The 25,286-nt window shown below is 39.0% G+C and overlaps 1 protein-coding gene across 9 annotated transcripts in view; it reads right to left on the bottom strand.

Moving 5' to 3' along the window:
• Nucleotides 1-25,286, bottom strand: part of LOC126268086 (threonine--tRNA ligase 1, cytoplasmic) — a 136,943-nt gene that overhangs the window by 70,329 nt on the left and 41,328 nt on the right. For all 9 annotated transcript variants that reach the window (XM_049973591.1, XM_049973588.1, XM_049973590.1 and 6 more), the window contains 3 exons: nucleotides 18,724-18,878; nucleotides 16,756-16,871; nucleotides 5,699-5,832 (listed from right to left, as the gene is read on the bottom strand). In XM_049973591.1, coding sequence (XP_049829548.1) covers nucleotides 5,699-5,832; nucleotides 16,756-16,871; nucleotides 18,724-18,878 — 405 coding nt within the window. The remainder of the gene's footprint in view (nucleotides 1-5,698; nucleotides 5,833-16,755; nucleotides 16,872-18,723; nucleotides 18,879-25,286) is intronic.

Raw genomic sequence — 25,286 nt, 5'->3', positions numbered from 1 at the left:
ATAAATGACACACAAAACTGATGGGAAGTGAAGCAAGTTTCATACTCTGCATTATGAGACACACAAATGTACAAACAATGTGGGAATAATTATGGACTGACAGTAAAGATTCCAATCCCATATTACTATTACTAGGTAAGATCAGAAAGTGAACTGAATTGATGAGGTGATATTGTAAATTAAAGTTAAGCTAATCAAGCTATTGTTATCAGGTGAAAATCCCTCTTAGAATGCATTTTTACCTTGAGTAACCATCACTTTAACCCACTATCCAAACACCTCCGCCCGAGACACCAATCTCGCCATTGTACAATCAGAAATCAGTTCCTGTCCCACTTTTACCGAACACTTTCCTGATGTCTATTTTTGTCACACCACTCTCCTCGAGTGTTTTCATTACAGTCCAGAGACAGGTAGTGCTATTTTCATTGTTTTCTACAAGAAGTGTCTAGCAACTACAGTTTAGTCAACTATCAGCCGCCTTTAGTGAATTAGCAGTCTAGTTAAAAGTTGACTAACTCTCTACAGTAAATTGATTTCTTAGGATGGATAGAATGTGTGACTGCTGTGTACGGGCACAGAAGGAGCTGGCCACTGTTCGCGAACAGCTGAACGTGTTGATGGTCGCGGTCAACTGTCTTCAGGCTGCTGACTCGAAGTGTAGCGGCAGTGGGGAGTCTGGTGCGTTGCATGGTACACCCCAGGTGTTACATGCTTCACCCACTGTCCCTGCTGTCGAGACATCTTCGCGGGTACCAGGCGCGATTGGGCAAGGTTCAAAACCATCGTACAATGTGCGATAGATGAGTATGTGCAAAGCAAGATCGTAAGAGATGGAAAAGAGCCACTGTGGTACAACAACCGAGTTAGAAAACTACTGCGGAAGCAAAGGGAACTTCACAGCAAACATAAACATAGCCAATGCCTTGCAGACAAACAAAATTTACACAAGGCGAAATGTAATGTGAGGAGGGCCATTCGAGAGGCATTCAATGAATTTGAATGTAAAGGTCTATATACTGACTTGGCAGAAAATCCTAAGAAATTTTAGTCATATGTCAAAGCAGTAGGTGGATCAAAACAAAATGTCCAGACACTCTGTGACCAAAATGGTAATGAAACAGAGGATGACAGACTAAAGGCCGAAATACTAAATGTCTTTTTCCAAAGTTATTTCACAGAGGAGGACTGCACTGTAGTTCCATCTCTAGATTGTCACACAGATGACAAAATGGTAGATATCGAAATAGACAACAGAGGGATAGAGAAACAATTAAAATCACTCAAAAGAGGAAAGGCCACTGGGCCTGATGGGATACCAGTTCGATTTTACACAGAGTACGCGAAGGAACTTACCCCCTTTCTTGCAGTGGTGTACCGTAGGTCTCTAGAAGAGCGTTGCGTTCCAAAGGATTGGAAAAGGGCACAGTTCATCCCCATTTTCAAGAAGGGACGTCGAACGGATGTGCAGAACTATAGACCTATATCTCTAACGTCGATCAGTTGTAGAATTTTGGAACACGTATTACGTTCGAGTATAATGACCTTTCTGGAAACTACAAATCTACTCTGTAGGAATCAGCATGGGTTTCGAAAAAGACGATCGTGTGAAACCCAGCTCGCGCTATTCGTCCACGAGACTCAGAGGGCCATAGGCACGGGTTCCCAGGTAGATGCCGTGTTTCTTGACTTCCGCAAGGTGTTCGATACAGTTCCCCACAGTCGTTTAATGAACAAAGTAAGAGCATATGGACTATCAGACCAATTGTGTGATTGGATTGAAGAGTTCCTAGATAACAGATCACAGCACGTCATTCCCAATGGAGAGAAGTCTTCTGAAGTAAGAGTGATTTCAGGTGTGCTGCAGTGGAGTGCTGTAGCTCCGTTGCTATTCACAATATACATAAATGACGTTGTGGATGACATCGGAAGTTCACTGAGGATTTTTGTGGATGATGCTGTAACAATGGAAAATTGTACTGAAATGCAGGAGTATCTGCAGCAAATTGACACATGGTGCAGGGAATGGCAATCGAATCTCAATCTAGACAAATTTAATGTGCTGCGAATACATAGAAAGAAAGATCCCATACCATATAGCAACAATATAGCAAGTCAGCAACTGGAAGCAATTAATTCCATAAATTATCTACGAGTACACACTAGGAGTGATTTAAAATGGAATGATAATGTAAAGTTGATCGTCGGTAAAGCAAATGCCAGACCGAGATTCATTGGAAGAACCCCAAGGAAATGCAATCCGAAAACAAAGGAAGTAGGTTACAGTACGCTTGTTCGCCCACTGCTTGAATACTGCTCAGCAGTGTGGGATAGAGGTACTCAAGGCACCCTCCGCCGCACACCGGAGTATGGGTGTAGATGTAGATGTACCCAGTACAGCCAAGTGTGCTGCAAGCACATGAACTGTCCAACCAAACAGTAGTCCTGAAACTTCTACAGCACTAATAAGAGTCTTCTGAAACTCAGTGGTGCAATTACACGATATCCACATTATTTCCTACACACTGTCCCTTTCCTTATCCAGAGTTTAGAGTGACATTTCTATCCTTTGGCCCTTCCCCCTTCTTTTTCTCATTTGTGTCTTCCTTTCTCCTGTTGATAGTTCTTTTTTAATTTCTGGAGACGTAGTTTCAGCTTTATTCTTTCTTTAAAGAGTTTGTCAAGCCTGCTAAAGTTGCTTCTAGATTGATAGATGATTCTCTTTTATCAAAAATTTCATCCCTATATTATCCAATGTTCATTATCAAGTACCACAGAGAGAATTTTTTTTTCACTGAATCCGAGATTGAAGATTTTTTTTTTTTCATGCACACATAGCAACAGTTGCTCTAATGTGTAGTAATATTTGTTAATATTTTTATTTGAGTTCATACAGTTTAGATGTAAATTTTTACCGTATTGTACAGTGCCATATATGAAAGCTGATGACACAGTGAGATCTGTGCTACGTTTTGAATTAAATTATGTAAATACTGAGTACCAAATGTTTTCTCATTTCAGTGATAGTCAACAAAACTTTGTGAAATCTTTATGATTAAAGAGACAAAAGGGAAAGAACAAGCACACCTGTGTGATATTTTCAGCACATCTGTGTGACATTTGCAACTATAGAAGTAAACTCGTCTGTCAACCAAAACTCCCAATCCTCACTGTAAACAGACAAATTACTCCTGCTTATTCAGCTTCTTATAAGTTTTGTTCCTTGTCCCCCTAGACAACCAGATGCCTAGTTTGACAGATAAGGTGACATGACATCCTTGTTCACCCCACTCCACAAGCCAATTCTAAGTTGTTACACATTGATTAAATAATTATATCTGTGTATTTACATGCTTTCTTGTATCCATTGCATTGCTTACAAGAAGTGTTAGACCCAAAAACATTATTTCAATTACAAAACAGAAAATTTTCTTAGCTCACCAATTTTGTTGATTTGTCAAGTTTACAATTCATCCTCTGTTGAAACAAAATTATGTTGTTGGTTTAGAATTTCCATCTTTGTCAGCATATATTGTGGTAAATTGTTATCAGTCATTCAAATCTTAAACTTTCTTCCCAGTTCACTTAGCAGTCATACAGGTATATTTATTAGACTGTGTAGAGATGGTTCTTTGAACAATTAGATGGTCTTATGCTCCTTTTTTTTTTGTCCACTTACTTTAAGGATTGGTTTTGATGCTTAACATATGTGAAGTATTCACAATAATTCTAAATCCCTTAGCTAATATTATCACTATTTGAGGCATTTCTTTTGTGAATACGGTAAGACTGGTATCATCCCAACAAATCATGTCTATCATTGTAATGTAAAAGTGAGACATTACAATAGTGTCACTTAGACAGAAACCTTTATAGGCTTCACAATCTTTCGTCATAGATTAGAATTATGCACAAGAAAATATCAAGAAATTAGAAATAAAAATCATAAGAAAAATCTTAGGGTTGAAACAACAGAAGAAGGCTACAGATTGCATCTACACATATTATCTGCTGATGCATCATGCAGTCCAAAATGCTTGGGAAATATCTGACTGCAGGTAACATAAGAAATCCAGCATAGTGAATTCATTTGCTGTGTTTATTGTTACAAATACTATCTATAATGTATACTACTACTACTACTACTACTACTACTACTACTACTACTAATAATAATAATAATAATAATAATAATAATAGTAACGATTACTTGTTGCAAAAAGAGTTACCAAAAACAATTTTCAGCACAGAAGTTCAGTTCAGTTCATATAAATCAATTCCCACACAATATAAAGTGCAGAGAGAAATGACTCCTTGGATCATTTAAATAGGGCCAGACACCGATAAACTGTGCACTGTTACATACTTCACTAAACAAGGGTGACTACACAGGAATGTCGTCATATATACTCATAAAAACATAACAAAGTCAACAAAGAGATGTGCCATGCAAAGTGGTACTTTTGGACTTCATGCTGCTAGGGCTAAGTTTGGCAGATTTTGGATGACACTCTCCACCACAGGGCTCGTTCTATGCACAGGCTTTGATGCAATTGCTCTACGCTCTTCCTCTAGCGAAGAAGCGGAGTGGAGAGCAGTTAATTGGTGGTTAGCCACTGAAGTAGAATTTCAGCTGGAACATGGCACGCTGATGAGCTGGGCAGCCTGTGCACTGAAAGCAGGGCATGGCCACGCTGTTGTGGACATTGCCTACCTGGAGGGTGGACCTGTTTTTACGTGGCCATAAGATGACAACCACAACCACAACCACAACCAGACACAGAGAGAACAATTTTCTTATTGCTGTAATATACGGAACACTGGGAGTGTGCTTTTGTGCCCTGCAGCATTTGGTGGACAACTTATTAGACTGAGATTATTTGTACAGCAGATATTGTGCACTGTGAAGTTGTAATCATGTTGAGAACAAGTTCTACTTTTGTACATAGCTATAATTTTCCTGAATTTCACATTGCTGTTGTTATCCACAGACTAGATAGCCTTGGTAACCCTGTTGTATGTAACAGTATTAAGTTGCTAGTGGAGGTCTGTGGTAATAAAGGTAGACACTGTTGTGGTTTTATTCGTGATGTGTTTATATTACTGCCCAATTGGAATATGTTATGGTTGGAGAGTTTGAATATTCTGTTTTCTGCTCTGTTGTTCTTGGCTGGTGCCTGCTTGTGTTCCGCACTGGCTGAAACAAATTTTAAGTATTGTGTTGCTGAGCAAAATTTATACTTATTTTATTATTGTGCAATACCCATATTTACATAAGTATTAGCTCTGATCAGAATATTACTGAGTCCTTATTCATTGCCTAATATTCTACTGATGTGATTGTGTTTGTGTGAAAATACTTATGTTGTTAATACATGATTTTATAAAAGAAGCCCAATGCCTATGCAATCTCAATCCACCCAAATTCTGTGTTACAGAGAGCAGTAACTACTATTCCAATGCTGTCTATGTACAGGGAGCCAAAATCAGTGTAGCAACCAAACATTATGCAGCACTGACTGACATAGAAGAAAACTGAATGTATGCTGTAACCTACATTATTTGAGAACTATTAATAAATGGGCAAAGCATCAGTAATCTATGCATACAAGAGTAGTAGTAACATAATGAATTTCTTCCAGCAGCCATCAGCTAATTAAATTCCTTCATTGTCATAAACTGAGAGAGTTTCTGCTACCTGTCTGTCCTCCAGAAACATATCGTAGTAAAATCCATTCTCAATGGGAGGCCCATAGCATAAACAACCTCCATATATCCTCTCCATTGCTTCACCAAGAATGTGTGCTGATGAATGCCAGAATACTTGCTGGGCTGCAATAAAAGAAAAATTTAGTCACACAGTGATGTTAGATTTTCCCTATACAACTGAACATGCAACAATAGCACTGATTGGGGAAACTAGGAAAAGGAAGAAAACAAAAGACTGAAAACATTTTTTCCTGATTTTTGTATATTTTCTCTCTCTCCAGAAACCTGTGTAATGAGAAGAGCTAGGAGCATATCACAAAAACTAAACCTTTTTAAAATCAAACAATGGAAAATCCAGAATGGAATGCAACAGTATTATGAGAAGGAAAGTTGCTACTCACCATATAGCGGAGATGCTGAGTCACAGATAGGCACAACAGAAAGACTCTCACAATTAAAGCTTTCGGACATGGGCCTTCGTCAACAATGCACACACAAATACACCCACGCAAATGCAACAATCACATATGACTGCAGACTCAGGCAACTGAAATCTCTTTGTTGTGCCTATCTGTGACTCGGCATGTCCACTATATAGTGAGAAGCAACTTTCCTTCTCATAATATTGTTACAAACCTTTTTAGAAGACAAATGACATTCCTATTTTCTAACAGTTTTCCCAATCTCTTCTACGAATCTCCTACTGGTAGGTAACAATCTGCTTACTGAATGACAAAAGTTCAGCACTTTTTGTATGAGCATGTCATGAGAGAAGCTAATCAACAAGTTATTATAGATATTGCCTATATTATTACAATAAAAAATGCTCTTCATACACACGTTTCAAAAATAAAAGCTTCACTGAACTAACAGGTGTCAAAGGAACATGACCATTTTGCAAACACTAAGTGCAGCTAGATTATATTTTTTTTTTCTCAAAGAATTTGTTGTAGATCATACAGAAAAGTTTGCAAGGAATAATCATGTCCATAATTACATGTACATGACTACTCTGCAAATAACCCATAAGTGTCTGGCAGTGTGTTCACGGGACTACTTTACATTTAACACTTAATCTTGCTGTGTGAGCTCTCTTTTCTCTTATTTTTTCATGATACACAATTCTCCCTATGTAGATGGTGCAACAAAATATTTTCAAATTCGGAAAAGAATGCTAGTGATTGAAATTTCATGAAAAGATCTTGCCACACCAAAAAATACCTTTGTTTTAATGACTGCCACACCTACTCGCTTATCATATCTGTAACACACACTTCCCTATTTCGCAGTACTACAAAATGAACTGCCCTTTTCTGAATCTTTTTAATGTCCTCTGTCAATCCTATATGGTAAGAATCACATACAGCACAGCAATACTCGAGTAGAGGATAGAGAAGTGTAGTGTAGATGGTATCTAAAGTTGACTGACCTAAGTGTTCTGCCAATAAAACACAGTCTCCAGTTCACCTTTCCCGACAACATTTTCTGTGCAATAGTTAGAATCTAAATTATTGGTAATTGTAATTCCAATGTATTTAGTTTAATCAACATCCCTTAATAAATTCGTATGACCTATTGCGTAAGTGATATTTAACAGAACTTTTCTAGTACTCCAGTGGAGGACCTCAACCTTTTTAATTGTAACAATCCTGTTAGAAGAACATAAGCAACTGAGGATTATAGCAGAGGTTGAAAATACTGCTTCAGTTGTAAATTTCTTTATTTTCACATGACCTGTTTTGGACTGTTATAAGCCCATCCTCAGGTGTCGTAGCTATGCTGTGGTCCCCGAGCGCTGTGTGTACCAGTGCACTGTGCTGCCTATGAGCACAGAACTCCTGGGGATGGAATTGTAAGTCCAAAACCGGTCATGTGAAAATAAAGAAATTTACAACTGAAGCAGTAATTTCAACCTCTGCTTTTTATTTGTTTGGAATTGCCACTTTTCGCCTCATGCAGCTATCTTCTGCAAATTATTTTGTTGTTCGTACTGACCTTCTGACAAGTTTATTAGACCACAAATAATAGCATCATCTGCCAGCAATATAAGAGGACTGCTCAGATAATCTCCTACACTGCTTATGTAGAGCAAGGACAACAGAGAGCCTGTAACAGTTCCTTAGCGAACATAGCTTATACTTTTCTTTCACTCAATGACTTCCTGTGTCAATTACTACAAACTGAACATTCAAACCTGGATGGAAACTAATGACTAGAGGCCGGAAAATGCAGCAGCTATTTTTGGCAAAATTCGCTGATATTTGTGTTAAAATTTGTACCTATTTTCTTGGTATTAAATGAATATTTTCTTCTATTTTTCTATATTTAGGCTTTCAGAAAATGATTGTTCTGTGAAAAAGCAGCAACATTTTCCCCATCAGTGAACTGAATGTGTTTCCAATTTAATATGTTTCTGAACATTACTTGTCTTTTCCCACCCATTTCAATAGTTACAAAATCTGCCAAACATTAAATTTCAATATTTTGTGGGCATTTATAGCCACATGACCCACACTTGACAATGCTGCTGACAGATTTGACAAGGCACTTGCCATGGCAGTGGGACCAAAAGTAAATCTATTAGACCGATACAGAAAGAATTTCGGCACAATCGAAAAACATGACAGATTTTGTTTTCCAACTGCCGTAGTGTAGAATACGGGCACAATATAGCCACAAGCATAAACGAAGTATAACTTTGACCCCCATAAATCTACATCTACTACTACATTTATACTCCGCAAGCCACCCAATAGTGTGTGGCAGAGGGCACTTTACGTGCCACTGTCATTACCTCCATTTCCTGTTCTAGTTGGGTATGGTTTGCAGGAAGAATGACTGCTGGAAAGCCTCTGTGCGTGCTCGAATCTCTCCAATTTTACATTCGTGATCTCCTTGGGAGGTATAAGTAGGGGGAAGAAATATATCCGCTATCTCATCCAGAAACATGGACATCAAGCTACACCGCGGTGCAGAACACCTCTCTTGCAGAGTCTGCCACTTGAATTTGCTACATATCTCCATAACGCTATCACACTTACCAAATAACCCTGTGACGAAACGCGCTGCTTTTGTTTGGATCTTCTCTATCTCCTCAGTCAACCTGACCTGGTACGGATCCAACACTGATGACCAATACTCAAGTATAGATCTAACGAGTGTTTTGTAAGCCACCTCCTTTGTTGATGGACTACATTTTCTAAGGACTCTCCCAACGAATTTCAACCTGGCACTCACCTTGCCAACAATTAATTTGATACGATCAGTCCACTTCAAATTGTTCCATACACATACTCCCAGATATTTTACAGAAGTAACTGCTACCAGCGTTTGTTTCGCTATCATATAATCATACACTAAAGGATTCTTCTTTCTATGTATTCGCAATACATTACATTTGTCTATGTTACGGGTCAGTTGCCACTCCCTGCACCAAGTGCCTATCCGCTGCAGGTCTTCCTGCATTTCGCAGCAATTTGCTAATGCTACAACTTCTCTGTATACTACAGCATCATCCGCGAAAAGCCGCATGGAACTTCCGACACTATATACTAGGTCATTTTTATATATTGCGAAAAGCAATGGTCCCATAACACTCCCCTGTGGCACGCCACAGGTTACTTCAACGTCTGTAGACATCTCTCCATTGAGAACAATATGCTGTGTTCTGTTTGCTAAAAACTCTTCAATCCAGCCACACAGCTGGTTTGATATTCCATAGGCTCTTACTTTGTTTATCAGGCGACAGTGCGGAACTGTACTGAATGCCTTCCAGAAGTCAAGGACAGTTTGAAGTCAGAGATATAGGCCAATTGTTTAGCGCATCTGCTCGACGACCCTTCTTGAAACTGGGACTACCTGTGCTCTTTTCCAATCATTTGGAACCTTCTGTTCCCCTAGAGACTTGCGGTACAGGGCTGTTAGAAGGGGCAAGTTCTTTCGCGTACTCTGTGTAGAATCGAATTGGTATCCCGTCAGGTCCAGAGGATTTTCCTCTGTTGAGTGATTCCAGTTGCTTTTCTATTCCTTGGACACTTATTTCGGTGTCAGCCATTTTTTCGTTTGTGCAAGGATTTAGAGAAGGAACTGCAGTGTGGTCTTCCTCTGTGAATCAGCTTTGGAAAAAGGTGTTTAGTATCTCAGCTTTACACGTGTCATCCTCTGTTTCAATGCCATCATCATCCCAGAGTGTCTGGGTATGCTGTTTTGATTCACTTAGTGATTTAACATAAGACTAGAACTTCCTAGGATTTTCTGTCAAGTCGGTACATAGAATTTTACTTTCGAATTCACTGAACGCTTCATGCATGGCCCTCCTTACACTAACTTTGACATTCTTTAGCTTCTGTTTGTCTGAGAGGTTTTAGCTGCATTTAAACTTGCAGTAAAGCTCTCTTTGCTTTTGCAGTAGTTTCATAACTTTGTTGTTGAACCACGGTGGGTTTTTTCCACCCCTCACAGTTTTAATCGGCACATACCTGTCTAAAACGCATTTTACAATTGCCTTGAATTTTTTCCATAAACACTCAACATCGTCAGTGCAGAGAGCATGTCTGTAGTAGCAAAAGGGTTGAACATGAGAACATAAAGAGAACAAAGCGGTAAAAAGTCAGAACTGAAGAAGAATTAATTACTATTGCTTTATTGCACATATTACCTCAATAAGCAATGGGCATCAAAAATGAATCTTTCACTGTGTCATGAATGTATCATACAACTTCTCACAGATTCTCCACGGAAGGGTATTGGGACCCTTGCTGTTCATGCTGTATAATAATGACCTAGGAGATAATATTAATAGTAACCTCAGAATTTTTGCAGACGATGCAGTTACCTATGATGAAGTACTGTTTGAAAGAGGCTGCATAAATGTTCAGTCAGATCTTGATAACATTTCAAAGTGGTGCAAAGATTGACAACTTGTGCGGCCCATTATAGAATATGAATATAATAGAGGGAAACATTCCACGTGGGAAAAATATCTAAAAACAAAGATGATGAGACTTACCAAACAAAAGTGCTGGCAGGTCGATAGACACACAAACAAATACAAACATACACACAAAATTCAAGCTTTCGCAACTGGCGGTTGTTTCGTCAGGAAAGTGGGAAGGAGAGGGAAAGATGAAAGGATGTGGGTTTTAAGGGCTCCCTGCGCTTTTGTTTGGTAAGTCACATCACCTTTGTTTTTAGATATATTTTTCCCATTATAGAATATTGCTGAATTGTGTGAGGACTCATACCAAATAGGACTAACAGGAGTTATTGAACGTACACACACACACACACAAAGGCAGCACAAATGATCATAGGGTTGTTTGATATGCAGAAGAGTGTCACAGAGATAGTGAAAGAACTGAACTGGAAGACTCTTGAAGATAGATGTAAACTACCCCGACAAAGGCTATTAACAAAGTTACGAGAAAGAATATACAACATATCACTCACGTAAGGATTGTGAGGATAAGAGCAGAATAATTATTGCACACACAGAGGCATTCAGACAATCATTCTTAATGCTCACCATATGCTAATGGTATGGGAAGAAACCCCAATAACTGGTAAAATGGGGTGTACCCTCTAACATGCACCTCATGGTGGTTTGCAGAGTATATAAGTAGATTAAATCTGTGAGCTGTACTGAGTCTTGAACAAGTGGGCAAAGATTTAGCCTCAGTTAGTGAGTATACTCTACTCCAGACAAAAAGTTTCATTCTGGGAACAACCTAAAACTTGTGGCTGAGCCAGTCTCTGGCACACAATTTTGCAACATGAGTTCTATTTCTGCAAATGTCACAAAATAGCTCCTGCGAGTTTTGCAGAGCAGTAAGATTTGAATGAGGTGTGCTGATGCTACCAGTTGGTAAATACAAGGGTTGTTTCAAAAGTAAGGTTCCCAACTCTGTGCTCTTTGTATGCATGGTTCAATGCGAAATCTGGCAACACCACTGTGTTTACTGGATCCCCCACCACCGATTCCAACAACCAGCATGGCTCTGCAATGGTCAGTACCGGCCTGACAGCCATAAGCAACAGAGGCCATCACCACCAGGTGTGAAATTCATGTGGTCTTCCAATTTATGCACACCAGAAAGTTACCACCTGTAGAAATTAATCGGCAATTGAATGAAGTGTATGGGGAAACATGTATAAGCATTCAACGCATCCCCAAATGATGTAGGGAGTTTGCCAATGGCTGTACGGACGTTCACGACAAACAACGAAGTGGGAGGCCATCGATCTACGACAAAGTTGTGGTGAAAGTTGAGAAAATCCTGCTCGAAGATAGCAAATCACCATCCGGCAACTGGCTGCTCAAATTCCTGAGGCTTCTGAAGCTTCAATTGACAGGATATTGATTGAAAAGCTAGGTTACCACAAGGCGTACGCAAGCTGGGTGCCGCACATGCTTTCGGAAGTCCACAAACAGCAGCGCGGCGATTGTGCTCTGAAGTTCTGGAGAGAATGTGACGAGAATAAGGAAGACTTCCTCGAATCCATTGTTATGGGGGATGAATTATGCTGCAATAACATTATTCCAGAAATAAAAGAACAATCGCGCCAATGGAAACACATCACATCACCATCACCATCACCAAAGAAGTTTAAGCAGCAGCTGTCAGCAGGAAAAATCATGGCATTGGTGGTGGTTAGTGTTTAACGTCCCGTCGACAACGAGGTCATTAGAGACGGAGCGCAAGCTCGGGTTAGGGAAGGATTGGGAAGGAAATCGGCCGTGCCCTTTCAAAGGAACCATCCCGGCATTTGCCTGAAGCGATTTAGGGAAATCACGGAAAACCTAAATCAGGATGGCCGGAGACGGGATTGAACCGTCGTCCTCCCGAATACGAGTCCAGTGTGCTAACCACTGCGCCACCTCGCTCGGTCATGGCATTGGTGTTTTGGGGCTGGCGTGGTGTACTGCTCACTGATTTTATGCCTAGAATGTCTACCATGAACTCAACAGATTATTGTGAGACCTTGAAAAAGCTTAAGACGGGCAATCCAAAATTGTCGTAGGGGAAAACTCAGCAAAGGCGTTAGGCTGCATTGTGACAACGCTCGTCCACATGTGTCGCAACAAACGAAGGAGATAATCTACAGCCCCGATTTGGCACCCAGTGATTTCCATCTGTTTCGGAAATTGAAGGAGCACCTAGGCGGTCTACGATTCCAGATGGATGAGGAGTTCAAAGAAGTTTCCAAGTTTGTCAATGGGTTGTTGGTAGACTTATCTGAGGTGGGAATGAAAAAGTGGGTTACCTCACAAAAAATAAGCATAGAAAAAAATGGTGACTATGTGGAAAAATAGCTTAAAGATCGTCGTTTCCAATGGTGTAATCGTTTTTCCGAATGAAAAATTCCTTAAAAAATGTGGGAACTTTATTTTTGAAACAACCCTCATATGATGCCCAAAATGGAAAAAGGCTATATTTTAATGCACATTTGTTGCTCAATTTTAATAAGTCAGGAAGTTTCATTAAGAAATCTCATGTATGTCAGTATAGAAACTTTGGACTTTAAGATATTTTCTCAATATATGGAAATTGGTTTTCATTTACATTTAGTATTTTATTACCTGATCCTTTCGCGAATGGAATGAGGGAAAACAACTGTCTATATGTTTCTGCTTCCATATGAGCCCGAATCTCTCTCATCTTGTCTTTGTGGTCCTTATGTGAGATGTATCTTGCTGTCAGTAGGATCATTCTGTGACCTGTTGCAAATGCTGATTTGCTAAACTTTCTCAATAGTGTTTGGTGAAAGGAATGTCCTAGCCCCACCAGGGATTCCCATTTGAATTCATGGAGAATTTCGATATTACTTGCATGTTAACTGAACCTACTGGTAACAAATCTAGTAGCACACCTCTGAATTTTTTCGACATTTTCCTTTAATCCCACTTTGTGAGGATTCCAAACACTCAATAAGTACCCAAGAATGAGTCATGCAAGTGATCTGTACACTGTCTCCTATGCTGTTGTTGTTGTGGTCTTCAGTCCTGAGACTGGTTTGATGCAGCTCTCCAAGTTAATCTATCCTGTGCAAGCTCCTTCATCTTCTAGTACCTACTGCAACCTACATCCTTCTGAATCTGCTTAGTGTATTGATCTCTTGGTCTCCCTCTAGGATTTTTACCCTCCACGCTGACCTCCAATGCTAGATTTGTGATCCCTTGATGCCTCATGACATATCCTACCAACCAACCCCTTCTTCTAGTCAAGTTCTGCCACAAACTTCTCTTCTCCCCAACCCTATTCAATACCTCCTCATTAGTTACGTGATCTACCTACCTAATCTTCAAAATTATTCTGTAGCACCACATTTCGAAAGCTTCTATTCCTTTCTTGTCCAAACTATTTATTGTCCATGTTTCACTTCCATACATGGCTATACTCCATATAAATACTTTCAGAAACGACTTCCTGACACTTAATCTATACTTGATGTTAACAAATTTCTCTTCTTCAGAAGTGCTTTCCTTGCCATTGGCAGTCAACATTTTATGATGAACAACTCTTTCCTAGATTTCTCTCAATAAACCAAAGTTAACTATTAACCTTCCCAACAACATACCTTAAATGCTCATTCCATTTCATGTCACTCTGGAACATTATGCCTGCTCTTTAAAGCACACAACCAATTATACTATATCAAAATGTTACTTGATTGTCTGCTACTCATCTATACTAACTCACATTTTTTTTCACATTAAGAGCAAGATGCCATTCCTCACACCAAACAGAATTCCAACTCATGTCATCCTGTACACAAGTTAAAGCATCAATAAAATATCTGTGAGAGTTCTAAATTAAAGCAAACAACATGATTGACATACTAGTGGCAGCAGCAGGGAAGTGGGAAAAGTAAGAGGTTTATGTAGTGCAATGTGTCGTGTTATCCTGTGAGGTGGAGGTACTTCAGATTAACACTGACTTTAAAGGCTGGATAAATAATCAGTAGGCTGTATTACAGGTTAATAAGAACACAGGTTTACAGGCAAACATTCTCTTTCAGGAAATTGACCTTAGATCACTGTCACAAAGACATTATATGAAGGGAGATGGTTTAATACTACCTTTTTACTGCTTAAGATAGGTTATACATTTGCAAGAAGCAAGAGCGAATGGTTTCCACATTTCCACAGAAAAAAAAGAAATTCATTTCAAGACTTTGTTTACATCTTTACTTTGCAACAACTTAACTGCATGACAGAGGGAAAATCCTATTTTTACCAGTTATCATGATTTCTTCCTGTTCCATTCATGTATGGGTACAGGAAGAATAACTGATTAAATGCCTGTGTGAGGTGCTGTAATTAATCTTATTTTTCCCTCACAATTCCCATGTGAGCAATACCTACGGGATTCTACTACATTCCTAGAGTCATTAACTTTATGAAATCAGGCAAGCATAGGCTTCCTTCCAGCTATTTCTTTTACAATTGTCAGTTATGGTAATTGAGGTGTTCTAGTAGAAGTATTACTTTATGAGTAAGAAGCTGAAAATTTAGCATCTATTTTTAGCAAGTTTTGCATAATTTTTATTTACTTACTTTTTTTGTAAATGATTAGGAACTAAAATTAAAAGCTTGTCCACACTATGTACTTGAAGACGAAGCCTTAGTTCTCTGAAACTGTCTGTTAAAAATTTGGTGATTGGGGCAGCTCTTTGACTGGAATGTTTACTTTTGCAAAAACTTGCACTCTTTTTTTTACAAAATTGTCTCTGTTTGTTTTCCTCCTTTGCCTCTACTTAAAGTTTTCAACAAATGATTGTTTCTGTTGAGAAGCTGCAGCATGTTTCTGTTGACAAGCTGCAGTATTTTCTCACCAGTGAATAGGGTTCTTCTTTGATTCTAGGTGTTTCTCGAGATTATTTTTCTCTTCTCAACCAGTTGCACAATTACTAAATACAAAGAATGTTGTTTTCAATCTTTTGTGGCCATTCCTAGCTCTGCGACCCATGCTTGAAAATGCTATAGATAGAACTGATAAGGTGCTTTGCACAAAAGTATAGGTCTATTTGCATGTTATGTGAAGACTTTCAGTGTGATCGAAATAAGCTGACAGGTTTTGAATTCTTTTCAGTATAGTGCAGAGTACGGATACCATAAACTGGAAGTCTGCTGTGAGCCTAAATAAACTAGAATTATGAGTGCCAGAGAGGAGCAGTGGTGCGAGGGAAACAAGCCCCAACTCCCTCTAGCAGGGCACATCTGTGTTCAGTGTTTCTGCAAAAGCAGAACTGATACAAAGAATTGCCAGCCACTTCTGGTGTTATGAGGGTCATAATCAAACTCCATGAAGGACCATGATATTTCTCTTCACTCATTTCGAAATAAGAACACAATGCAAACATAAAGCATCTGGTAACAGCTACTGCGTACTTGTCTGCTGAGGCTGGCAGTATCGTACACGATGTAGTTCAAGCCCGACCTCTACTGGTATTTGATACAATCACAGTTCAAAACACCCACTACCTAAAATTACCACATTAAAGTGTTCACACTATATGAATTTATGAACTTTAATCAGCAGACAAATTTAGGTATTATTTTGTTCTAAGATGCTACATTGTATGACTAAGTACGAGGTAGCATTACATGGCATGTATCTTGTAGACAATTCAGTCACTCACAATCGATGCAGCACCAGAGCACTGAGCACACTAATACATCATTGCATTCATGAACTTTTTATTTTGCAAACACACTCTTATGCACATTATATTTACAAATTGGGCTTTGCCAAGTGAAGTGATGTACAATATCAGTAACAAAAAACTGGTTACATTTATGATATTTATATGCAGAAAATAAAGCTATGCCAAACTATCTCTGAAAAAATTGTTTCAACTTGCCATGAAGTATCATTTATTCAGTAATTTTGTTTTTTGTGAATTTTGAGACAGAATTCACATTTATCTCAAATGTAATTTTTTTAGTTCACTACTTATGACAAACGTACAAATGAGCAACATTACGCCTAACATGAAAGAGAAATTACTGCATTAAAATCTAGTGAAGATTGTTGTGTAACATACCTTCTTCATCATCAAACTTCAGCAACTGAAGCTTGCAGCTATTGGTCAGTGGCCTATCTAAGTCCCAAACAACTCCATCAACTTTGGCAATTACTGTGTTATCTGCCAGGCCCTGACTAGAAAAAAATGAATATTCATTTGAACTAAGATTATCAACAGCATAGTACAAAATTTAGTTTAGCCACCTCTACAACTCTGTAGCCACAATCAAAAAGTCAACAACCCTCACATGAAATAAGAACTACAGCAACGTGAAAATGTCAGTGTTTTTCTTTTCTGAAGAAGACTTTGACCGAAAGCACATATACATATCCCCAAGAAACAGCTACAAAAGAGCACCCCTCTTGTGATCTAATACGAGCCCTCACCAGAAGAACTGAACCATTTCCTCCACCAGGGATTTGTTCCTCTACCATCATGCCCTGATATGAGGGACATCCTATTCAAGATCCTTCCCACCTTCTCCTAAAGTGGTGTTCTGTGTCCCCCCCCCCTCCACACACACACACACACACACACACACACACACACACACACACACACACACACACACACACAGCAACCTTATCCATCCCTATGCTTCTCCCAATCCCAACCCCTTGTCATAGGGATTATATCCCTGTGGAAGACCCAGATGCAAGACCTTCCCAATCTAACCAACCAGCACTACCTATTCCAGTTCTGTCATGAGCTTACCCTACCCAATCATAGGCCAGGTCTTCTGCAATAGCAGCTCTAACGCAATCACTGCTCAGCTTTTTATATTGGTATGACTACCAAACCAGGTATCCAACAGGATGAACGGCCACTGCCAAACAGTGTCCAAGAACACAGTGGACCATACTGTTGCATAACAAGCTTGATTTTAATGGCTATTTCACAACCCAAGCCATCTGGATGCTCCTCTCTACCACCAGCTTTTCTGAACTCCGCAGATGGGGAGTTATCCTTACAACACATTATTTGCTCCCCAAATCATCCCAGTCTCAACTTAGGGTAACCTAATGTCCCCACACCCTCCACCGAACAGTTTCTGCCTCGCTGTCCAATCACCTCTTCCCAACTCACAACTCCTCATCCTGCTTTTATCTTATCCTCTCCTTTCCACTCCCCTTTTTTTCCTTCTCTCCTTTCCTCACAGCCTTCGACACTGAACCAGGTAGCCTTGTCTTCCAGCTCTAGTCCCTGCGCATTCCACCAGGGAACATTGTTTCCTCTTGTCCCACACATAACCTGCTATTCCTCTACGTTTCCTGCTCCTCTGTAGATTGTTGCTCCTGTCTGATGTGTTACAGTTTCAGCCTGGCCTGAGCAGCTAAAGACAGTGGTCATATATACGAAGAACCATACCTCAACGTGACAAAATGATAAATAAAGTTCGCAGTGCTCGTAGACTGAATTATCTGAGAATTTTGAGGTGAGCTGTACCAGCATACATTTAAGTAAGTAATTCCACAAAACTTGTGCTTTCTCTTCACGGCTTTATTGCTTCTTACATGTTTTGTGATTCTGGTGAAATTTGGAATTGAGTCATGCTCTCAATTTTTCAAATTTTTCTAGTTCTCCCCTTTTATTCTTTTGGAATGGAACTCATGTTTCTTGAAAATATTGGGTTGAAGATGACCTCCAATGGTTAAGTTATTTTATTTGTAAGTAAAGTCCCATTATCTCTTATTTTATTTTAGAAATGTTTATATAATTATTTATCCAACATTTAAAAATCATGAGAATACTCTCCCACTGTCTTGTAACACAATATGTTCATTATTACAATTTGCACCCAAAGATGAGACAGGTGGCATAAGCAAAAAAATATTGTTGCTTCACAACTGTTATGGTGTTTCTTCATTTTACAAAATGGACTTGCATAGTTGTGGCTGCCCTGCTCAAGAAAAACTCTCTGTGCATAACTTAAATGGCTCAATTTTACTTTCTACACAAAGACCAAAAACTGTTTTTTAACAATACCTTATTCCTTTAGCTACATCATACGGGGTAGTACGCCATGACATGCCATCTACAGTCTTTCCATCAGGCAAAGTGATTACAATAGGCTCTGATGGTTTAGCAGCTATCTCGGCATCATATTCAGCTTTCAGTTTGTCCCAGAGATCCAGTCTCTCCTGCAGAACAAAATCAAATTTTAAAGAAAGTAGTGGTTTACCCTGTAACAAAACTAAACTCTTACAACACACTCTTCAGAGCTAAATCCAGCACTCCACTTTGGGCCCGTTCACTCAGTAAACAATGAAAATATATCCTGGACATTAATATTTAAAATTCAATTAATGACAATCAAAGGCAAACATTCATCTTTGAAAACATGTTTGTGCATGAAAGTACAAGGGATAGGCAAATAATGTGAACAGTGGTAGTAATGGGATGGTTGTGTCTGATGATCAACAGCACAGGTAAGGCATGTGTCGTGCTGGACTGTGCTTGTTCAGTACGGACTAAGCATCAGCGTAGGTTATTTGCGAGCAGTGCAAACTTCATATTTGCAATCAGAGGCTGAGGTCAACAAGCAATAAAAGACCTAACAAGAGTTTCAAAGACGGCAGATTGTGGGGGCCAAATTAGCTGGAGCATCAGTAACCAAGACACCATAAGTATTGAATGCATCAAGAGCAACTGTTTCAACAGTCATGATACATCACACAAAACACGGAAAGACATCATCGTGTAAATGTAATAGTGGGTGCAAATAAAAACTATATAACAGAAATGATTGTATGCTAACACAAATTATGTCGAAACAACACAAAATATGGCAGTAAAGTGACTGTGGAGCTAAATAGCCATCTTCTAGACCCCATCTTTTTATCAACAATGTCTGCCAAGAACGGCATAAAGCAAATATTCATGGGCAAGCTGCTATACCAAAACCATTAGTGATGACAACCAAAGCAAAGAAGTGTAAACATGGTGTCAGGAGCACAAATCTTGGACGGATGATCAGTGGAAACACGTCATATGATACGACAAGTCCATGTTTTTGTTATTTCGAACATTAGGCTGGGTTTACATCTGGAGAACACAAAAAAAAGTCTACAATCCTGATTGCTTGATTCCACGAGTTAAGCATGGAGATGAAAGTGTGATGGCGTGGGCAACTATATCATGGTATTCTGCTGGTCTCGTCATTACTCTCAAAGGCCATGTTACAGCCAACGATCAACTGAAAATTTTAGGTGATCAGGTGCACCCCATGATTCAAATGTTGATCACCAACAATGATGCCATATTTCAGGACGATAATGCACCCATTCTCACAGCCAGGACAATACAATCATGGTATAAGGAGCACGCAACTGAACTGAAGTGTCTTCCCTGGCCAGCACAGTCCCTGGACTTCAACATTATTGAACACTTGTGAGCAGTATTGAAGCGCAGACTCAGGAGCAAATTTTCACTTCCCCCGTCACTACAGCAGTTAGAAGAGGTTCTGATCGAAGAGTGGCATAACATTCCGCTGGAGACTGTACAATCATTATATACCAGTATTTCAAGAAGAATTGCAGCTGTATCACGGGCACATGGGGGTCACGTAAGTACAGGTGTTCACATTATTTTGCCTATCTCCTGTACATACAAAGTCTAAGCCAGCTAGCTGGTAAAATAATTTTCTTTTGTATGTGAAGTTGCCATCAGGAGTTTTAAGTGTAGTTGTCATACTGATTTCACTTTTGTTGTTTATGTCCAAATCTGCATCTAGTCATACATTGCAAATCACCTAGAACTATGAACCCTTTTATTCTGCAAACAGTTCAAGATATTGAAATGAGATTTTTCTCAAGTGACAGTAGGGACAGAGGGAGAGAGAGACCCCCCCCCCCCCCCCCCAATCCTATCTCTCTTTTTTTGTATGAGTATTATATTTATGATCAATGGAGACTCTGAAGTAAATATTCCTTTTTCTAAATGAAATGATAAAACTTCTTTTAACGAAATGATAAAACTTCTTTTAACAAAATGATAAAACTTCTTTTAACAAAATGATAAAACTTCTTTTAACAAAATGATAAAACTTCTTTTAACAAAATGATAAAACTTCTTTTAACAAAATGATAAAACTTCTTTTAACAAAATGATAAAACTTCTTTTAACAAAATGATAAAACTTCTTTTAACAAAATGATAAAACTTCTTTTAACAAAATGATAAAACTTCTTTTAACAAAATGATAAAACTTCTTTTAACAAAATGATAAAACTTCTTTTAACAAAATGATAAAACTTCTTTTAACAAAATGATAAAACTTCTTTTAACAAAATGATAAAACTTCTTTTAACAAAATGATAAAACTTCTTTTAACAAAATGATAAAACTTCTTTTAACAAAATGATAAAACTTCTTTTAACAAAATGATAAAACTTCTTTTAACAAAATGATAAAACTTCTTTTAACATCATTTAAAAGTTATCGCTTGTTTATGTTGGCGGTGAATCTTTCTACAAAAGAATCTCAGAAATGCGCTGAAGTTGAAAGGCATGGCAATCGGAATCTGCTAGGGTGGTGTGGACTTTACCAAGTGGGGCTACTATGCCAAGCTATGTCATCATGTGCAGAAAGAAGTTAGGCTTATGCTTCTATTATAAAATGTATTTCCTCCTGGCCTTCCTTTATACAATATAGATACAATGCCAGCTATGAATGCTGTAGATCAAACTATATGCTGGCTTATATTGAATCATAAGCACTTTGGTAAACTATTCCAAATCCGTATACCTACTCATGTTCAAGTAAACAGCTTTTGTGGAAAAAGGTAAACAGTTGAGCAGCTTGACATAACAGCACTGGGTGGCACAAGAGCCGCACTTGGTGGGGGTTACACACCGACAGTCAATTTTCAGCCACCTTGCCTTGAAATTTCGGCACACTTCTTGGATATATATACACAAAGTTTAAATGTCAACACCAAAAAATCATTATATTACTTATTCATAAATTAAATAACTTTTGAATGCAGTTAAAAAAATTATCACAATCCACTTAAAAAAGAACATAGTTGATTCACAAGTTAAGAGTATTATCTATAAAATAAAATTATGTGCTTCTCTGCCGACTCATTTGCCAAAAACCTTGTTTCGAGTCTTGAACCATTGACAAAATAACAGGTGTGCAAATTTTTGGTGATTCCCCCTGTATTTTTGCATGCAACTGTATAGAACATAGTGGAGGGTATGTGGCACAAATATCAATGACTGACAGTCCTATTTGATTTACCACACTTCGAGAATCCAACAGTAGTGCTCCTGAACCAACATTACAATATTTCCATGATGTAAAGTGAATACACATGCAGGGCACAGCCTCTGTACCCCATATCAAGGCAATATTGAATTCACAACTGATTTGCAGCACTGTGGCTCATCTACCTTCCACTACATTCAGAGATGCTCCATTATCAACAAGCTGTTGGCCAGAGCAGTTGACTCTGGTTATGGGAGAGCTTTCTCTTTATAGAGGTATTCTCAATGGTACGTCAAAACACAGCCTTGTTTGATAATGGAGATGAAATGTGATATAAATTTTTGATGAGCCTTCTGGCCATCCAGTAATTACTCAAGGCAATCAATGGAAGCATGTTTCTGTCTGTTTCACACAGAAACTGACTATGTATGTCTATGACCTACAAACTGCCTTTAGGTGTTCTGTGATTACACCCACCAGATTTCACACTGAGCTGAAAGTTCAGAACCGATTAGTTACCCCTAAAACCATGAAGCACAGCACAACTGGACAAAATGCAAACTGTGGGAACAATGGGTACTTTTGTTGCATGATTTTTGAACTGTAAGCTAATATAATCCCAGTGGGAGAATGAGTATTAGGTATTCCAGCTGTAACCACATAAGGCTCCACTGTCACGCCAAAAACAAATCCGAGATCTAAATATGTCCCAGTGGCATGCTCCACTACTAATTCGCTTTTGCAACAGTACAGAAGGAGAATACAACCCCCCCCCCCCCCTCCCCCAAAGGCAATAGCTCTTTCTGGTTCAAATGTTCGCTGTTGTTGTTGTCTTCAGTCCTGAGACTGGTTTGATGCAGCTCTCCATGCTACTCTATCCTGTGCAAGCTGCTTCATCTCCCAGTACCTACTGCAACCTACATCCTTCTGAATCTGCTTAGTGTACTCATCTCTCGGTCTCCCTCTACGATTTTTACCCTCCACGCTGCCCTCCAATGCTAAATTTGTGATCCCTTGATGCCTCAAAACATGTCCTACCAACCGATCCCTTCTTCTAGTCAAGTTGTGCCACAAACTTCTCTTCTCCCCAATCCTATTCAATACCTCCTCATTAGTTACGTGATCTATCCACCTTATCTTCAGTATTCTTCTGTAGCACCACATTTCGAAAGCTTCTATTCTCTTCTTGTCCAAACTAGTTATCGTCCATGTTTCACTTCCATACATGGCTACACTCCAAACAAATACTTTCAGAAAGGACTTCCTGATACATAAATCTATATTCGATGTTAACAAATTTCTCTTCTTCAGAAACGCTTTCCTTGCCATTGCCAGTCTACATTTTATATCCTCTCTACTTCGACCATCATCAGTTATTTTACTTCCTAAATAGCAAAACTCCTTTACTACTTTAAGTGTCTCATTTCCTAATCTAATTCCCTCAGCATCACCCGATTTAATTTGACTACATTCCATTATCCTCGTTTTGCTTTTGTTAATGTTCATCTTATATCCTCCTTTCAAGACACTGTCCATTCCGTTCAACTGCTCTTCCAAGTCCTTTGCCGTCTCTGACAGAATTACAATGTCATTGGCGAACCTCAAAGTTTTTACTTCGTCTCCATGAATTTTAATACCTACTCCAAATTTTTCTTTTGTTTCCTTTACTGCTTGCTCAATATACAGATTGAATAACATCGGGGAGAGGCTACAACCCTGTCTCACTCCTTTCCCAACCACTGCTTCCCTTTCATGCCCCTCGACTCTTATTACTGCCATCTGGTTTCCGTACAAATTATAAATAGCCTTTCGCTCCCTGTATTTTACCCCTGCCACCTTTAGAATTTGAAAAAGAGTATTCCAGTCAACATTGTCAAAAGCTTTCTCTAAGTCTACAAATGCTAGAAACGTAGGTTTGCCTTTTCTTAATCTTTCTTCTAAGATAAGTCGTAAGGTCAGTATTGCCTCACGTGTTCCAACATTTCTACGGAATCCAAACTGATCTTCCCCGAGGCGTGCATCTACCAGTTTTTCCATTCGTCTGTAAAGAATTCGCGTTAGTATTTTGCAGCCGTGGCTTATTAAACTGATAGTTCGGTAATTTTCACATCTGTCAGCACCTGCTTTCTTTGGGATTGGAATTATTATATTCTTCTTGAAGTCTGAGGGTATTTCGCCTGTCTCATACATCTTGCTCACCAGCTGGTAGAGTTTTGTCATGACTGGCTCTCCCAAGGCCGTCAGTAGTTCTAATGGAATGTTGTCTACTCCGGGGGCCTTGTTTCGACTCAGGTCTTTCAGTGCTCTGTCAAACTCTTCACGCAGTATCGTATCTCCCATTTCGTCTTCATCTACATCCTCTTCTATTTCCATAATATTGTCCTCAAGTACATCGCCCTTGTATAAACCTTCTATATACTCCTTCCACCTTTCTGCCTTCCCTTCTTTGCTTAGAACTGGGCTGCCATCTGAGCTCTTGATATTCATACACGTGGTTCTCTTCTCTCCAAAGGTCTCTTTAATTTTCCTGTAGGCAGTATCTATCTTACCCCTAGTGAGATAAGCTTCTACATCCTTACATTTGTCCTCTAGCCATCCCTGTTTAGCCATTTTGCACTTCCTGTCGATCTCATTTTTGAGACGTTTGTATTCCTTTTTGCCTGCTTCATTTACTGCATTTTTATATTTTCTCCTTTCATCAATTAAATTCAATATTTCTTCTGTTACCCAAGGATTTCTAGCAGCCCTCGTCTTTGTACCTACTTTATCCTCTGCTGCCTTCACTACTACATCCCTCAGAGCTACCCATTCTTCTTCTACTGTATTTCTTTCCCCTATTCCTGTCAATTGTTCCCTTATGCTCTCTCTGAAACTCTGTACAACCTCTGGTTCTTTCAGTTTATCCAGGTCCCATCTCCTTAATTTCCCACATTTTTGCAGTTTCTTCAGTTTTAATCTACAGGTCATAACCAATAGATTGTGGTCAGAGTCCACATCTGCCCCTGGAAATGTCTTACAACTTAAAACCTGGTTCCTAAATCTCTGTCTTACCATTATATAATCTATCTGATACCTTTTAGTATCTCCAGGGTTCTTCCACGTATACAACCTTCTTTCGTGATTCTTGAACCAAGTGTTAGCTATGATTAAGTTGTGCTCTGTGCAAAATTCTACTAGGCGGCTTCCTCTTTCATTTCTTAGCCCCAATCCATATTCACCTACTATGTTTCCTTCTCTCCCTTTTCCTACACTCGAATTCCAGTCACCCATTACTATTAAATTTTCGTCTCCCTTCACTATCTGAATAATTTCTTTTATTTCATCGTACATTTCTTCAAT

Source organism: Schistocerca gregaria, chromosome 4, assembly GCF_023897955.1.
Source record: "Schistocerca gregaria isolate iqSchGreg1 chromosome 4, iqSchGreg1.2, whole genome shotgun sequence".
NCBI lineage: Eukaryota > Metazoa > Arthropoda > Insecta > Orthoptera > Acrididae > Schistocerca > Schistocerca gregaria.
This window is presented reverse-complemented; position numbering and strand designations above follow the sequence as displayed.